Source organism: Miniopterus schreibersii, assembly GCF_964146895.1.
Source record: "Miniopterus schreibersii genome assembly, chromosome: 12".
In the NCBI taxonomy this organism is placed as follows: domain Eukaryota; kingdom Metazoa; phylum Chordata; class Mammalia; order Chiroptera; family Miniopteridae; genus Miniopterus; species Miniopterus schreibersii.
The window spans coordinates 32602568-32621482 of record NC_138112.1 but is presented as its reverse complement, the minus strand read 5'-3'; the positions used below and the strand labels follow the sequence as shown (position 1 = coordinate 32621482).

General features: G+C 38.1%; 1 protein-coding gene across 7 annotated transcripts; it reads right to left on the bottom strand.

Annotated features, from left to right (window-relative positions):
- Nucleotides 1-234: 234 nt before the first annotated feature.
- On the bottom strand, nucleotides 235-18595 carry ALG8 (ALG8 alpha-1,3-glucosyltransferase). Of its 7 annotated transcripts, none has more exons than XM_081153874.1 (13): nucleotides 18460-18595; nucleotides 17030-17108; nucleotides 15933-16126; nucleotides 13383-13492; nucleotides 12413-12480; nucleotides 9932-10058; nucleotides 9571-9674; nucleotides 8670-8790; nucleotides 5468-5607; nucleotides 4210-4349; nucleotides 2813-2910; nucleotides 2432-2504; nucleotides 235-860 (listed from the first exon to the last, which is right to left on the bottom strand). In XM_081153874.1, the coding sequence occupies exons 1-13, from the start codon at nucleotides 18552-18554 to the stop codon at nucleotides 629-631; spliced, it is 1581 nt and encodes a 526-aa protein (XP_081010000.1). In that variant the 5' UTR covers nucleotides 18555-18595; the 3' UTR covers nucleotides 235-628. The 7 variants fall into 7 exon arrangements, with proteins under 7 accessions (XP_081010000.1, XP_081009997.1, XP_081009999.1 ...); XM_081153871.1 differs by lacking the exon at nucleotides 9932-10058 and adding an exon at nucleotides 11235-11350 and having other exon boundaries at nucleotides 5468-5579; nucleotides 18460-18584; XM_081153873.1 differs by lacking the exon at nucleotides 9932-10058 and adding an exon at nucleotides 11235-11350 and having other exon boundaries at nucleotides 5468-5579; nucleotides 13461-13492; nucleotides 18460-18574.
- Nucleotides 18596-18915: the final 320 nt, after the last annotated feature.

Sequence of the window (18915 nt, the reverse complement as noted above, 5' to 3'; positions counted from 1 at the left end):
AATAAAGAAACTGTACAAGATATCCTTAACTCAATCTAAGAGATATGGTTTATAATCTCTGCTGACAGGCGAAACCATTCATTAAATATTCCCTCAGCTTTGAGTATGGTCATTGTATAGTTACAATGGAAAAAAAAATCCTGGAACAAGGTGTACAGAACGGGGACAGTACACCATCTACTTGTGTGTACACCAATAGGAAGGTATAGGAGTGGTAATGATTCAAAATATTCTTGTGCAGAAATACAAAATGGTATTTTATTTATATCTCCCTTAGCACATGATTCTAATTGTGATTTATAGCCTGACAATGATTAGAACAGGCTACAAATAATCATTCTGTTGATCAGACTCTCTGATTGTCTGGAGCAAGCACAGCAGTCTGAATGATCTGACAATTTTAACAGCGGAGGGAAACATTTGTTTCAGATATGTTTCACTGCTTATGGAGGACAAGTGGCTTCTCACCATGGTGACAATCAGGTTGCTAGGCTGGGGAAGGCCAAGCCTAGAAGAATGGTTCTCAAACGGATCTACTGAATGGTTCATGCCACCAGCAACTTTCTTCAAGTTCTGATTAATTTCCCATGAAATAATTACTTGGAATACATCCAAGCAGTTCCTTTATTCATCGCTTCTTTGTCTTGCCAACAGGAGGGTCAGTCAATACTGAAACAAACAGTCTGAACCAAGCATATGTGATGCCCACTGCACAATATGCTGAGGTCAGTAACAAAGGGAGAAAGGAGTATTTCAGCTTCCAGGAGGTGAAAGGGAATATGAATTCACAGAAGACTTCCAGAGGCCCCAGGCCAAGGAGGTAGAAAGTTTCCATCCAATTAAAAAGAGGTTTTTCTTTCCTGAAGAAAAAGGGAGAGGTGGTTTGATTTAGATGAGTCATTCTGTTTTTTTTACAAACATTTCTCAGCTAAAGCTTCGCATTTGTGCTGTCTTGACAAGAAGTACAGCCAGAACCAGAGTCAAAAGAGTGCATTCAATTTGACATTTAGAAAAAAATGATAATGATATACCATTATATTATCTCAACAATCCAAACGTACCCAATTATCATCTACCTAGGCTGTCACTTAGCTCTGAGAGAGAATTAGCCGTGCATTTGGAAGAGGGCTGGATGCTGATATTGGAATAAGAATGTGGGAAACAATATATAATTTTTTTGTTTTGGTAAAATAACATATATTTTGCTATTTTACTTTTACCATTTTTAAGTATACAATTCAGTATCATTGAGCACACTGACAAAGTTGTACAACCATTACCACTATCCACTTTCAAAACACTTTCATCACCCCAAGCAGGATCTCTCCATTCCCTCTCGCCTGTTCCCATTACTGCTAATCTACTTTCTGTCTCTATGAATTTGCCTATTCTAGATATTTCATATAAGTGGAATCATACAATATTTGTCCTGTTGTGTCTAGCTTATTTCACTTGGCCTAAGTTTTCATGGTTCATCCATATTATAGCACATATCAGAACTTCATTCCTCTTTCTGTCTGAATAATATTCACACACACACACACATACACACAAACAGTGTTTTTCCATTCATTCGCAGATGGACAAGTGATTTGTTTCCACATTTTCGCTACTGTGAATAAAGCTGTAATGAACACTGGTATACAAGTATCTGTTTGAGTACTTGTTTTCAATTCTTTTGGGTATATAGCTAAGAGGGGAATTGTTGGGCCACATGGTTTTAAATAAGTTTAAGTATAATTAAATACATGAAGTTTTATGAACACAATTAGATACGAAGCAAGCTTTTAAAAATTATACAGATAACAACACATAAAGTTTAGAAAAGAAAAACATTCTACCCATGATTCCACTCCACCTATAATTCTAAGATATGTAAGAATTCTTAGTTTTATGTATCTGTATTTATGTGGTTTTACTCATAATGCATATTTTACGTTTCACTTTTTAGTTCTCATAAAAGGTTTTAATTTAAGCTAAGTAGTCCCTCCTCAAATATTTCCCTAAGTTATAGATATGACCTATGTTGTCATGTCAGAGTGATGGGATTATGGGTAATTTCTCCCTCTATTTGCTGATTTTTTGTGATGTTATATTACTGCTAGTAAAAATAATTTTTTATTTTTTGTTAATCCTCACCTGAGGATTTTTTTTTTTTAGAAAGAGTGGAAGGGATGGAGAAAGGGGAGCACGAGGGGAGAGAGAGAAAGAGAAACATGGATGTGAGAGACACACTGACTGGTTGCCTCCCACACGCCGGGGGATGGAACCTGCAACCCAGGCACATGCCCTTCTATGGGTGGTCCGATGCTCTAACCACTAAGCCACAAGGGCCAGGGCAGTAAAAATAATTTTTAAAAGGCTTATTGCACATTTAGGAGCAAACTATTCACAAGAGTAAATATAATATTAAATGCAGTTTATTGATTACCTGAATAGCGTCTTCAGTGAGGAAATACTATAAATGGTAAACAGTAACATGAGTAAGATTTTAATGGGAAGTTCTGTTAAAAGAAGAAAAAAAAGCAGATGATAATTTAGTTAATAAGAACAGGTCTATGAGACTTAAGGCTATATAAACACTCTGACACAACTATACAGTGCTAGTAGTACTTTTTGAGCTTAATTGTACATTTTTGTGACATCTAAAGGTACTGAGAATTAGGGACAAATTGCAGGTTTTACTTAAGAGAATGGATGAGCTCTCTCGTAAGAGATTTTAAGGTTGTTTAAATCAGATAGTACTAATCTCTAGGCTCTGATGAAAAGGGCATGGCAATCAAACCTGTTGAGCTAAAAAGAAGCTGTTTACCTGGTGCAGTGAAGAGCAGAGGGAAGAGGGAATAATGTCCTGTTGTGGTCAGAATCAGGAAAATCGAAGCATCTCCTGCTTTTCCCACTGAGAGAAGGCTAAAAATAAAAATTCTCATAATTCCTTAAAACAACAAATGAAACTTACACTTACAAATAGCTTGAATAAATTGCATCTATTGTCACTTCTAGAACTGACTTAAGCATAATACAACATACTAATCTTTGCTATAAGTCCAATTCAATTGTGAATATTAATTTTTTAGTGGGAATCTTTAAGAAATTGATACAAAAATGTACCACACTGAATTGGGGAATATTAAAAAAAGAATCTTGCTTCCTTGAGTAATCGCCTACTCCCAAGAAAGGGATATTGTGGGATGGGAGCTGCCTAGTGGTGGGTAGCCAGGCAACAGAACTTGGAATTTAATTTCCAACCCTACAGCTCTTCCCTTGGATAATGCCTGGCACTTGCTGGTGTTCAGTAAGAATTTTAACTGAAGACATTAGAAATTTTGCTCTATTTTTAAATTTGGAAACTCCAAGTTGCTAAATGAACCCAGGCAAACCATACACTGGCCTGACAAATTTGCTTCATGTTCTTTCATAGCTTGAATGATCTCTCTCAGGACTTAAGAAAAATCTCAAGAAAAAAATGCTAATTCTATTACAATCTATCTACTGGGTTTCCGTTACATATAAAATGGACACTATTACATTTAAAATGCCTTTTTAGCATGGCACAGTGAAAAAATCGTAAGACTCAGCAACATAAAATTCAGGTTTAAGTCCTACTCTGCTATTTGCTAGCTGTGTGACTTTGAATAAGTCACTTAAACTCTCTGAGCCCCAGTTTCTGCAGATGTTAAGACAGGGGATGATATTCACTTATGTTAATTATCTTAAAGGTTGTTGTAAGGCTCAAAAGACTGCAATAAGAAAAAAGAAAATGAAAACCACCAAAATAACAGTTCTGTAAAATCTGAATGCTATACCTACGTTAGGTATTATTGCATAACGGACTCCATCCTTAATCTTAACTAACAACACTTAACAAGGAACAGTGGACCTTATTTTCACAGATGTGAAGACACCAAAGCCCATGCTTTTTTCATACTATGCTGCCACTCAATTTCCAGACCTAAAAGCTTTGTGTCATGGTTCTTAACCACCAGAGTACCCCTCACACCAATATATGCCGGAAAAATATGCACAATTTTGCATACCACAGAACCTTCACAGGTTGCAAGGATCCCAAGTTAGGTATAAACCTATTCCTGTACATTTTTACCTTTGCCTACCCCACTGAACATGTCAAGAAGGGACAGATCAAAAAGAAAAAAATAGTGTCGCTGTGAAATATTCCAGAAATGCTGACTGACTGAGTTATCTGCTTACCTCATTGGGAGAACTGCTAGAAGTATGGCTTTCTCATGGACGTGCCACCCAAACATGAAAGAGCTCAAGGCACAAAGGATCAGACATCGGAGAAAGCCTCTGGGCCCTTGGGGTTTAAACCAAAGACAGAAAATAGAGGGCTAGAAACAACAGGCAAAGATAAAACTTCAGTATCATTTAAAATAGGCATTATGTGAATACAATTTGCATCATCTTTGTAAAACAGTAGGTCTTAAGACTATTCTCCACTAAACTGGGATAATTCATCACTTTGTGAACAGTCCATAAAAAATTAACATAAAAACTATTAAGAAAAAAAGGCATTCAGATATATATATAATTCATCAACATTAATAAGAAATGATAATTAAGTTCTAAGATATCCACTATAACCCCTTATTACATCTTCATAATTGTCACTGAACCTATAGGTCAAACTACAAAAGTTTGTAGATATTTTGGGGCTAATACATTAGGTTTTCTATACTGATAAACACCTAGCTTTGTGTAATTTGTACTAAAACTATGGCCTTCCATAAGCAGCTTACAAGTCTGAGGTATTAGAAAAGAAAGCTTTACCTCAGAACATGTGAACAAGTAGGCCATAGAACTTAATTACCAACCAGTACTGCCACGTAATTAAGTGGGAACAGTGTCTTGACAGTAGGCTTGATCACTCAGAAACCCAAATTAAAGGTGAGTACAATTATCGATAGAATTGAGTTATTTTTATTGAATTCTACTAAAATTTCACCATGGAATTGAAGGCATCATAATCCCTAACAAATAAGAACACAAAGCCTCTAATAGCATCTGACTCATATTAGAGTCTCATCTGATGCTCACAGCCACTGGTGACTCCGTCATCATCAATATCCATGTAGCCCAGATCAACTCTGGATTTTGGATGAGTTAGCCATGGATGAAAACAACATAAACCTGGGACGTCCTGACTATAAACATCTTCCTCTTTCCCCACAGTGTGGCCCACGCCCCCTCTTCCATGGGCTTTTCTCCTTCCTCATCCCAAGATGAACAAGTGGTCTAAGAATCTTTCTCTCACAGAGGCTTTACTAGTGATCCTTCCTTATGGTGTTCCGTCGCTCTAAGAATTGCTAGGACATGCCTCAATCTATAGCAGGGGTACAGCCATGGAATTTGTGCTGTGTTGAAAAAACTTGCAAGTTGAAATTTAACCAGTCACACAAAAGAAATGAAGAGAAAACTCAAAAGATGAGTACCACGTGTGAATTCTTACCAATATGGCAATAAGAGTGCAGATGAAGGTGGCCAAAGGAGTCACTGAGGGAAGGACTGTGTGTTGGAACTGCTGAACCAAACCACTTGTCATTGAGGCCTTAGGAACCTTGCTGGGATCAAGAAGTTTCAATTTCAAACCTGCATAGTACGTAGACATTTTGTTTTGTTTTGATCAATGACACACCAAAAAAAAAAAAAAAAAAAAATCTTTATTGATTTCAGAGAGGGAGAGGGAGAGAGAGAGAGAGAAACATCAATGAAGAGAGTCATTGATCGGCTGCCTCCTGCACGCCCCCTACCAGGGATTGAGCCTACAACCTGGGCATGTGCCCTGACAGGGAATCGAATCATGATCTCCTGGATCACAGGTCAATGCTCAACTGCTGAGCCACACTGGCCAGGCAACAACACACCAAATTTTACCAATCAATTCCTTGAGAAAGAAAAAATAAGCTATGAAATCTTATAATTAGTTCAAAGTTAAGATTTCATTGACTCTATTCTGTGCTATTCTATCTAAAATGCTGCTGGTCTTGAGATTATACCATGTAAGGCAGCTGTGGGTATTGGAACAGGAAATCTGTGCAGCTTAACAGGAACCCCATTGTAGGCAACATGAAGAGCAATCTGCTCCCACCTCTAAAATGAAGTAAGCTTTCTGAAATACAGGTCTGACCATGCCACACCCCAGCTCTGGATCCTTCATTGCCTGATAAAGTCCATATTCCTAAGCATAGCATACAGTGTCTTCCATGATCGAGCCCCTTTCTTCCTCTCCAGCCTTATCTCCTCCATTTTCTTAAATGTAACCTGGCCACAATGAACTGACATACCACTCTCAACACTTATGTCCCTTGGCATAGGTTACTCCCTTTGCTTAGAATGGCCTACTCACTTTGCAAAGTTAACTCCTAATTTACTCATTTGAGAAAACTCCTAAATCAAGAAATTAAGCTAATTTTTCTTTCCCTGGCCAGGTGTCTCAGTTCGTTGGAGCGTCATCCTGTACACCAAAAGGTTGTGGGTTCCATACCTAGGTTGTGGGTTCAATCCCTGGTTGGGGAGTGTACAGGAGGAAACCAATCAATGTTTCTCTCTCACATTGATGTTTTTTTCTCTCTCTCAAAAAAATCAATAAAGAATATATCCTCGGGTGATGATTTAAAAAAAAAAAGCAAAACGAAATACAGCTCATTTTCCTGTGGGCCAGGTATACCTTCTACAAGTCTCTATCTAGTGTTCACTACACTGCACTGTATCTGTTTACATACCTATTTCCTCTACTCTACTGGGGATTCCTTAGAGGCAGGAATGGTGAGTAATTCAGTCCTATCCCCAGCACATCAGAGTTCAATAAATACTTTTTAGCCCGGCCGGTGCAGCTCAGTAGTTGATTGTCGACCCATGAACCAGGAGGTCACAGTTCGATTCCCAGTCAGGGCATAGGCCTGGGTTGCAGGCTTGATCTCCTGTCGGGGGCGTGCAGGAGGCAGCCAAACAATGATTCTCTTCATCACTGATGTTTCTCTCTCTCTCTCTCCCTTCCTCTCTCTGAAATCAATTAAAAAAACCCCCCATATATAAATGTGTGTGTGTATATAAAGAAATACTTATTAAGTGAACCAGACCCGAGGACGATAATGCAAACCCTACCTCAAAACAAGCCAATAGGACAGTCAGGAAGTCTGAGCACCTACACAACCCTGTCCTGAGCCACTGAAAATCAGTGAAATGTAGGTAAGTATATACTACTAAAATATTTCCTAGTCATTCACCTCTTCCCTTTTCCTTCAGCCTGATGATTCTCTCTTAAAGCTAATAATGATTTCCCTGAAACACAGTTGCCTAATCTGCCACAGACCTGCCATGTAAGACATCTTTAAGACAGATATACAAAGTAAGTTAGCAGTTTCTTGACTCAAGACAAGGCAAGTGGCCCTTGTACCTCATGCCATACTGGTTGTTTAAAGCGTTTTTGAGATATGTTAAGAAATTAGTTTTTAAGAATTCCACGTACATCGAGGCTAGATTCACAGCGGGTGAAGGATTAGTATCAAATTATGATTTCCTACAAGTATGTATCAAAAACAGTAACAACAGTCCCTATGCATTAAGCATCTACCCATGTGCCAAGGGATTTGCAGCCATTATTTTTAGCCTCCCATCCCGAGGCACACAGAAATGGAGTAACCAACCATAGGTGGTAGAATTGATCCCAGTTCTGTCTGGTTCCAAAGCCCCTGCACTGACAACATACCATTTCTTTATTACTACATTTGTTTCACACAACACGTTTCATGGAAATAGGTAAAGTACTATTATCTCATTAGAGTGAGGAAAGCAGGACTAAAGGAATCAAATGACTTGCCCAGTGCCACACAGCCAGCAATTTATGCAGGTGGGCCTCCAACCAAGTCATCAGATTCTAGATTAAGGAGTTGGTAAACTCTAGCCTGGGGGGCCAAATCCAACCTGTGACCTCTTTGTGCATGGCCCTGAAGCTATGAATGGTTTCTATATTTTATAGGTTGTAAACAAACAAACAAAACACCTACATGGTCTGCAAAGCCTAAAATATTTACTATCTGACCCATTGCAGAAAAAGTTTGTGACCCTTCTCTGGATCCTGCCACTTCCCATTGACCTAGGCTGTATTCACAAATGAAGACTGTGATTTTCCAAAACGACTTATTTTCTATAGAACCATCTCAAGGTATAAATTATTTTTCATCACAATCCAAACTTAAAAACATAGCTTAGGTTTTCCATTTCTTCTCATCTCATGCTAAAATGCATGGCTATCATTTTACTTATTGGTTTATTACTTTGAGTTACAACTTACACATTCTTCTGTCCTGCTTCTTTCCATATTTCAGTTTAAAAGTAGGGTTAACTACTGCATAATGTTTTCCTTAAGGCAAAAATTACCTTTTAAAAACGGCTAAATATTTTATTTTTTTCCTGCAAGGAAAGGGTCAACAACCTCATTGCCACAGAGCTTTTATAAGACACGCAGACTGTTTACTGCAATGAAGCCTCAGTCCCTAGAACGACTCCCTTGTTCATTCTAAAAGCTGAAATGCAGAGCTGAAGAACAAATGGTTCAACCTCATTCAAAACACAAAGCAGGTTTTTTCATTTCTCAATGTGATTAGTCCTTTCAATATTCAGAGTCTAAGTAAAAAAGCTTGCTACCGTACCGATGACAGTCAGTACTTTGTCCAAGGCATTGTACAAAGCCCAGAAGTTTGGAGCCCAATACGCATGGCAGAGGCCCCGCTTGAAAGGGAAGAGTCGGGAAAAGACTTGAGGCAGCTGGTTCTGTTGAAAAGATTAAACAGTGATCAATCTTTTCCAAATTCAAAAAGAGAACCACATCTATGGATAGTATGTAGAACGTTATGAGGTCTGAGTTCCAGTCTTTGATCCTTCAAGTAAGTAGTGTGATGCTGAGCAGTTCACAGAAGCTCTTCTGTCTAACCTTCTCATCTGTCCAGTAGGACAAGAAACACGGAAGTACTTTGAATGCCAGTCCAATACTATTGCCAGTCCAAGTATAATAATGGAAGAATTTAGGAGGTGCAAAGAAAGGCTGCAGCTTATCCAAGTTTACTGAAGAGAAAGTGAAAGCAGGGAAGACTTTACAAAAAATGCAGTGCTTTCCAGTTTTAGGAGGAATTAAAATTACTCAGTTGAATTCAGGGTGAGGGAAGAAGGGATAAAAGAAAATATTTGTTGAACATCTTTAACATTCTAGGTACTTTAAAATGCTGTCAGTGAAATGACTGTGAAAGTGCCTTAAGTATTGACTTTTAGGGTTACAAATAAATTTTAGCAAGTAGGCAAGCTAACAATTATGGAGCCTGTGATAATGACGATCGACTGTGTGTGACATATTGTTAAACATACAAATATATACACATACGTATGTGAATATGCACTAAAATGACTCAAGAAATACCATCCCTGTGTTTGGAGAATCATACTAAAGAGGAGTGAAAAAGGACTAGGTTTGCCTGTTTTATATCCTTAAATTTATTATTTTTTCTAAACAACAACAACAACAAGCATGTACTACTTTATAAAAAAGAAAAGGCTTACCAAGGCTATGAAAGGACCCAACGAAAGAGCAGAAACTAGAAAAACAATCAGTCCCAGGGAAATTAGGCGGACAAAGCTGAAACTGTTCCATCGGATGGATCCATCTACAGAAAAGAAACATTCTCATTAACCAGGAGCATGGCAAACCATAACTTATACCATGTTGTGAAACCGGGAGGATCCCGATAGTACGCCAATCTTTATGATGTGGCAAGAGCAGAGAAAAGTCAGAATGGGTAAAGGTGACATAGGCTCAATAGCTGAGAGATAGCTGTGTGCTTCATAAGATCCCTCACCAAGCAAGCCTCAAGTCAAGAAAAAATAAAATATAGGAAGTTTTGCTATTCTCACTAAAACTTGCCTGGTTTATTTGCAGTGAAGCAGTAAGATCGTAGCAGATATATACCATAAGCTGGTGCTACGTAGAGGTAAATGTGCTTGAAATGTAGGAGAACAGCAAAGAGAAATGCTCCTTCCATATGCCTTTTCTAGGAGATTTAAAAGGGAAATATCATTTTAAAATCCAGGGTAAATTAAATGCAGTAATGTAGTATCCTGGATTGGATCCTGGAACAGAAGAAGGACATTAGTGGAAAAACTGGTGAAATCTTAGTCTTGATAAACACATTATAGTTACATAAGATGGTAACATTAGGGGAAATGGGCAAGGGGTACAGGAACTCTGTACTATCTTTGTAACTTTCCTGTAAGTCTAAATTTGTTTAGATAAAATTTATCACACAATAAAAAACACCAGAGATGGTTGCACAACAACGTGAATATACTTAACATTACTAAACTGTCTTAAAAACGATTAAGGTGGTAAATTTTATGTTGTGTATTTTAGTACAATTTAAAAAACCCCACATATATTTTTAAAGATATTAAAATCAAATCCTTTTAATTGTTTTTGTAAACTAACATAATATAGAAAATGAAGAGTACATGGTTTTTTATAATTTCCCCATCTCAGACAACTATGCACCGTATATCAGGTCATAAGGCAGTGTGAGGGAAATAAAATGTAAAATTATAAAACAACAACAACATATTTTTAAAGATATATTCTGAAATACTTAACAATGAAATATGATGTCTGAGATGTGTTTCAAAATAATCCTTTGTGTGTGTAGATTACTATGCTATTTTCTCTACTTTTGTATATGATTTAAATTTTCTAAAATAATTTTTTTTTATAATTCAGGCAAATAGTGTTCATGCAATATAAGGTGAATACAGGCAAATAATTCCAGCTGGCTTTTATATTGAGTCTAGTGGGTTCATAAATTCCTTATTTCAACAAATATTTATTAAGTTCTAAGCTTGATGCTGAGGTTCAAAATATATCATCCTGACAACACACTACAAATTCTCCCTAAGGAATTAAAGCCCAGATAATTAAATTACCTCCCCCCTTATAAAGTTTTATAATAGCTGGAGTTGATTTCTGGAGAGAAGCTATGAATGAGAGTATGGATGAATACATATAATGCTTCGCTACCAAAAAATTATTTAAATCTTATATAATTGATCAGGTAACATATAGTATTATCAGGCTGACGGCATCAAGGATAGTACTTGATCCTAGGAGAACTAAAGGTATTCTGATGAAAAAACAAACAAACCGAGTTGACTGTAACTAAAGAAGTGTGAATTCTACCTACCTCACAGGAATTTTGGAAGGATCAAATGGGATAATGTCCTGGGGTTCAGCAAAGGAAACTGTCAAAGGGACCATGAAAGGCCAGGTTCCTTCTCTCACTGTCTCATCAGGTGTGGTCTAGAATAGATGAGTTGGGAATGATAAGGAAAAAGAATAAGATGCTTCCAGATCTCTCTTCACCAATTTTATAATTTATTTAAGATTCAGAGAAGGTCTAGGTGGTTCTATAGCTAAACTTTAACTTATTTGTTCAACAACCCTTCAACAATCATTCATTGAATACCAATTATGTTTTAAGTACTATGTGGCGTTTTATAGTTAAAAACAAAACAAAACACACAACTTATCCAGACATTGATAGTTGACAAGTAACTTTAAAATAGATTATCAAATGTGATCTTTCCAAAGGCCCTGTGAGGTAGATAAACCCATTTTACAAATAAAAATGTAACAAGGGGTAAATTTCATTTTACAGATAAGAAAACTGAGGCTGAGAGGGTTAAAGGACTTGTGTTAGGTTAATGGTTCCCAAACCTAATAGTTTATTAAAATTCCCTGGGGATTTCTAAACCACAAGCCCAGAGATTTTGATTCAGTGTGCACAGGGATGGCCCCAAAATCTGAATTTCTGATTTTTCCCTCTATAAAAAGGAGACTAATAATTATAACAACCTCACAGAGTTGCAAGGTTTGTTCAATAAGATATTATACATAATGCACCTAATCTGAAGCAGCCAATGCATTTGAGTAACCCCTGTCTGAGTCACACAGCATATTAGGGTAGGTCAGGATTTCAACCCAGGTCTTCTGATTCCAAATCCCATACCCTCCGTTACACTATACCACATGCTTCCTTCTGATGGTAAAGCCCCACCATAATAGTTATTATATTGTAAAAACTGTTGAAGATTTCACTCCTAGATAAATGATCCCAACCAGATGTAGAAACTCAAGTTTACTTCAGGACTGCCATACTCTCACAAGTTTTTAAGAGTACAATTTTCTTATCTGTAAAATGAATAAAATTTTCAAAAGAGAAGATGGAATTTGTGAAAAATACTCAATAAAAGTGGTTGGTAACTCAAATAAATTTACCCATCACTCACCATACTGTTGCCTTTATAGGCTAAAACACAAACGTAAGGGGGAAAACATCTGATTAGCCTATTTTGTGTTTACCTGAAATAATCGTGCAATGGATAGCAGCATTAATCCAAATAAAAAGCCGTTGTATTGGAAATGGATATCTGAAATTAGGTCAAGAAAAGACAACAAAGGATACCAAATTCATAATGAACTGTGCCCGTAGATTAAGTTTAAAAATGGCAAATGCTTTCTTAATAGGCAAATTAAAGACAAACATATAACTACTAGTTTAGACTTCTAATAAATGTGTTTTCTATAAACAGTCAAATCCTGGATAAACTCTTAAATTAAAATTTATGAAAACCAGAAAATTCTCCCATGTTTTTCTACCTTAAAGACCCAGCAACTAAAGGGCAAAAGGATTTTTTTAATGTTTTTTAGTATTAGTCACCAGAAAGGAAGGGACCTAACAGCTAATGAAGGCCATGAGCATGCAGCACTCCACTGTTTATAGTATTATACAATCTTATTTATTAAGCCTCACAATGAACCTGTAAGGTAGTCTGAGCTCTAAATCAAAGTCTGGGTGTTTTCCTCCAAGCCAGGCTACTTCTGTGAAAACTGTAAAAATTAGGCTTCTATTACTAGGATTTTAGAGCTTTGCCTGTTAATATGTGGTAAACCAAGAAGGCAGAAAAGCATGAAGTCCTATCTGTTCCCATATGCAACACTATGATATGCTCTTTCCTATAGAAGGTATTAGAATAATGTGTTATAAAACTGCTTAATAACTACATATTAGATTAATCTAAGAATCCTAGTATATTGCTTTATTTTTGGTTTAACTGATTCTCACATATCACCACTAAATTTACAGGGACAAAGTGCCTAACAACCAGTCAGGTAAAGCTGGGGAGAGACTAAGGTTTTGGGAACCCACTAACCTACCCCACACCCATTTCCATAAGCAGCTCATGTTTCAGAATCACCATTATTAAAAGAATTAATCTTATAATTAATATATAACAGAATAAGAGAATAGTATATAAAATGTCAAGGATACGGTCCACAATTAATAACCCAAAGTTCCACAGTAGTAATACTGACAGAATAAACTTTGGCTTCTCTGTAAGTTCTTTACCTGCTTTTTTCCCATCAATGCATTTACAGCACCTACATTGAAAAACCAGGAAAGAATCAGAAACAACTTTCATCTTCATTAGAACATCACAACACTCCCACAGAGTATATACATTGTGATACACTCTGGTACATTTCATTAGCCATTCCTAATAAAATTGCCCATGCAATTTTTTACTGCTTTAAAAGGCGATAGTAGAAACAAAGACCGCAGGGTGGTTCTGTCTCAGCTATGCTGATTTGAAACAAAGTCTTTATATTTAATAAAATTAAAAACAGCTCAGCCGGGCGTGGCTCAGTGGTTGAGCATCGACCTAGAATCCAGGCGATCGCGGTTCAAATCCTGGTCAGGGCACATGCCCAGGTTGCGGGCTCAATCCCCAGTCAGGGGTGTGTAGGAGGCAGCCGATCAATGACTCTCTCATCATTGATGTTTCTATCTCTCTCTCCCTCTCCTTTCCTCTCTCTGAAATCAATAAAGATATATTTTTTTTTAAAAAATTTTAAACAAAAAAACCCAGCCACTAAAACCCCCAAAATAATGATTTTGAATATTGAGAGGGCACATACTTTTTCAGTCCTTAAGAGTAAAAAATGCAGACCAGGCCCTGCCTGGTGTGGCTCAGTTGGTTGTAGTGCTGAAAGGTTGCTGGTTGGATTCCCGGTCAGAGCATATACCTAGGTTGTGGGTTCAATCAACTGGTAGGGGAGGCAACCAGTTGATGTTTCTCTCATACACTGATGTTTCTCTCTCTCCCTTCCCCTATCTCTAAAATCTGTAAAACACATATCCTTGGGTGAAGGCTATAAAAAAGCAGACCAGGATGATGCAGAACTCTAAATCATCTACCATCATACCAGTCAGATGAGTAACAGAGCTTCAAGAGTTTGGGAAGGGGGCAGAGGGAAATACAAAACAGATCCAGGAACTTGCAGCTCCTGCTTGTCCAAATAATTTAAAAAACCCTTATAAAAATGTATGTCATGTAAAGGTAGTGATATACATATTATTAAGTGACAATATCAGCTGATTCCATTCTTATCTTATAAAAATTATATTTGGACACAGAAAAGAGGCTGAAATAATATGCACCAAATTGTTGGTAGCGAAAGCTTTAAGTGGAGTAGCACAGGTCATTTTTACTTTGTGTGTATGTGCTTTTCTGGTTTCTAAAGTTTTGACAATGAGGATGTATTATTCTATTAAAATTTTTAAAAATGTGGTTCATTTGAATACTGTCATATTCTAAAAACAAAGAAATCTAAAACAAAAAGTAGAACACAATAATATAATTAAAGAGCAGTGAAAAATGCCTGCTTTTCCCCCAAGGAGCCTCAGTTTCCTCATAAACAGAGATAGTAACCTTACAGGGTAATTGAAAAAATTAAGTTACTAATCTGTACATAGTGCCTGGTTCTGGGAATTGGCACATAGATTTCAACATTTTTATCTTACTTAACTGCTCTCTTTACATTGCAGATGGACTTGAACTCTACTTGCTCTCTCTTTCTGCTTGCACACATTTTCCCTGGGAGCTTGAATTCAAACATTCTGAGTAAAAGGGAGTGCATTACAAATTACCTTTCCTTCCAACTCTTGTGAGGTCATAAACAGACTGAAAATTAGGGTGTCAAACAGGAGTTACTCCATGTGAATAAACAGGGGTTAACACATTCCCAAGGGACTCTTTCCTGAATGGGGTGAGGGTTCAGTCTAGAAGGCCTCACACACAGAAATGATCTATTTATGACAAGGGTCACTGAATGAACACCAGTTACTGCTCTGTCACAATCATACCAGCAAGCCTAAGTATTATGACAGAAAAGAAAACGTTAACCCAAAACTTACTACTTGGAAGTCATTGTGCAAAACGTTCTATATATGTATATTTAAGTACTTAAAAGTAATTTATAGGTAAAAGATACAAAGCATAAAAATACAAAATAGGAACACAACTTAAAATTAGTAAAGAGTCTTCATGAAGGAAAGAATTCAGATGATAACTAAAAGCATTCCATAAGATTTCTTGAGTTCACTAGAATGAAAACTCCATTGGTGGTTAGCACAATGCATATTTGTGCATGAGTGTAGTGTGCTGTATGTATGTGTGTGTAAAGAACAGGGTAGGTCATGGAATCCTCGGGGGTGGGGGGCTGCTACAAGGAAGGAAAGAAAAGCATATGGAGCCATTTGGGGAGGAGAAATGGTTTTGGAACTCTACTTGGGACTACCTTTCACATCACTCACAATCACTTGTCCTACCTCTGCCTTGTAACCTCACTTTCTCCCCCACTTTCTTTCACAAGATTCAGGTAGACTGCTTACTGTAATGACTCACTGTGCAGCTTACCACAGTTTTGGACTGTTCTAAATTTTGCTATATATGAACTTTGTTTCCCCCAATGAGTTATAGATTAATACTGTAATTATTTCCTCAATACTTTCCACACAAAATGACATTCTCAGACTTACTCACGCACAGCATACACAAAGAGTGCATCTGTAAAGATGACGGAAAATCTCTGGAAAAGTATGGTCTTTGAGCTGGTATAATTCAGATTATGGATATTCAGCATCTCTTGATCAAAATATTTGGCAACATGTGACAGGGCATACTCAAACCATGCAAAAAAAGGGGGGTAGTCCAAGGTCCACTCTGAAGTTGCCTGTGGTAAAAATTGAAGATAGAACATATCCTAAGTAACTGAATAAACAAAAGAGGGTGCAAAGATTCTCTGATTTTTAAAGAAGCACATGAAATGAAACTGCATTTAAAATATGCCACGAACAGAACACTTTCTTTGTTAACACTGAGCATAACATCAAAAACTGTACTCTAAGTATGATCTTCAATTTCTTTAGTCAACTACAGTACAAAGGAAATTAATCTAAAACCTTGTAATAATAAACTTGATTATGACATAGTTCTATTCATCTAAATACAAAAAGGAAGCTATGGCATAACCAATGACTCACTAGCCTGGGTTCAAGTTCTGTCTCAGAGACTCAACTTTCCTATTTGTAAAATGAGTATCACATATAATTTAGTAATTCATACCAGAAATAAAAATAAATGGTTTTTATAAAAAATAATAGACTAGTTCGTACATTACCAGATGCCTACACAGCACATTTGATTGTTCCTTTCCTCATAAATTGCAAAATGTCAGGGAAAGATAGGATTGTAGACATAATTCATTCCAAATCCTCATTTGCCAGATGAGAAACTAAGGCTCAGAGAAATGAAATATACTTTCAACACTGTGGCAGAGTCAGACCTAGAACCCAATTTTTCCTCTTTCCCAACCCAATGTGCTTTCAAAAGAGGTGTGGCAAATATTTTAATTACCAATTTATAGTTTGGTAAATTCATTTTGAAGTAAAAGAATTCCCTAATAGTTCCAGAGGGCAGAACTAAGGAAAGAACACACTTTTTATAAGGCTTTATTTGACTTATGATCACATCGAAACTATTTTAATATCAATAATACTTTATGATGTCACACATCATCTTGAAAAAAAACACCCCTCCCCAAAACACAACCAAAAAGGTGAAAGTTGAAACTTACCTCATAATACCACTGTGACATTGGCAAACTGTGAGTGATAGCAAGCCAGTTTCGGTGTACTTCAAAATCTGTGGAATGGCTATTGGAAATAATCAGACGAATAAAACGAAATTTTATCAATTATCAATTTCACATTTCTAACATTATGCTTTTAAATGGACCAATACCCCCTACATAGTCACAGCTCACTATCCTTTAAAGACACAAAGAGGCATTACATAATCCTGACACCTCACTTATCTGGAGGCCAGACCTTCTTTTGGAAAATTCGAGGAAATTACAAGTGAAAAGGGTCTCAGAATTATCTAAAGGGCTGACCAAAAGTCCAAACATACTCTTTTTCTTTTTAAAATATGTCGTTACTGATTTCAGAGAGAGGAAGGGAGACGGAGAGAGAAACATCAATGCTGCACAAGTCATTGATCTACTGCCTCCTGGAGCCCCCTACTGGGGATCAGCCCACAACCCAGGCATGTGCCCTGACCAGGAATGGAACCCTGATCTCTGGGATCACAGGCTGATGCTCAACTGTTGAACCAAAGGCTACCAATAAACCAAACCCTAAACAGGGAAGGAAGGGAAAAAAGAAATGAGGGAAAAAGTCAATGGAGAAGGGTTAGGAAGGATGAACAGAAGATGGAAACTAATATTAATATATATTAAGTACTCACTGTATACACATTACAACTTGGTGGTTGCTTTCTGGCTGGTTTCCAAGCTCTCAGACTTGGTCCTGCATCCATTTTTTACACTGCAGTCTAACCTGTTATCTGACCACTGCCCACCTCATCCTGTGCCACTCACCTCACTTACTGCTCCTAGCTACAATGGCCACTTTCTGTCCCTAAAACGCGGAGTTATTTCCTACCACATGGCCTTTGCACTTGCTCTTTCCTATGTCTCAGTTGCTTTTCACATTGCTCCTTCTTTTTCATTCTTCGGATTTTAACTGAAACATCACCTCTTAAAAGAGAAGTAAAGCCTTGCCCTACAGTCACAACCTGAAACTCCGGTGTTTGTCTATCTACTCCCACCAACTCCACCCATGGGAGGAGGGGAAATGCCTTCCTCTCCCCGCATCTCCTTAACTCTGAACAGTGCCTAGCACAGTAGGCAGCTGATAAACATTAGCTGAATGAAGAGTGGAGGTGGGTGTTTCTAACCTGCATATTCAGGATGAGGGCCCTGAGGCTCACAAACATTCAATAAGACTACGCCTGGCCTGAACCCAGACAACCGGGGCTAAGCTATAGTTATAAGGTCAAGCAACAATCAATACGTAGAATGGGAAGCGTAGCAAAGGCGAAGCGGCGACTACGCAACTTCCAAGTTCCTTTTCCTTCTCACACCCGGGTCAACCGCGCTTCTCTCTCCCCCCCTGACCGACCGCGGGCCTCCTAGCCCAGCCCCTGGCCTTGCGGATCCCTTACTAGGTAGGGATGAGAAGGCATTTGAGAAGAGTCACTCCGAGCGCCAAAGCCGAAAACCAATTGCCACCACTTCTCGCAATACCGAGCGCCGCCATTGCTGCCGACCCGCGCGCTTTCCACCAACTAGATCCGCATCCGGGATCCCGCGCATGCGGGGAAGGTCCTCTGAGCCGGCGCCGTGGGCTGCGCGCATGCGCCGCCCCGCCCCGCCCCGCCCCGCCCCGCCCCGCCCCGCTAGCGGGACGGCAGTGCTGCGGCGTTTAAACCTCCCGCTCGCTGTCCTTTCATCGCCACGCCCCACTAGCGACTCGGGAGGGGTTCGTACGCCTGCGCGGGTCTCTGAGGAGACGAGTTAAGTTTCATTAATTTATTACTTCACTTTTTCCCCCACCCCATTACTTTGTTCTTAAGTTCAAGTAGTTGCTGGGCGCCAGCTCCGGGTCTTGACTTTGCCTG

Bases quoted from the DNA above. Each gene is read 5' to 3' on its own strand.
- ALG8 (XM_081153874.1), bottom strand. From the start codon at position 18,554: ATGGCGGCGCTCGGTATTGCGAGAAGTGGTGGCAATTGGTTTTCGGCT. The intron at 16,127-17,029 runs GTAAGTTTCAAC...TTTTTACCACAG, and splicing joins TGTCACAGTGGTATTATGAG to GCAACTTCAGAGTGGACCTT. The intron at 5,608-8,669 runs GTACGGTAGCAA...CGTACTATGCAG, and splicing joins CAAAGTACTGACTGTCATCG to GTTTGAAATTGAAACTTCTT.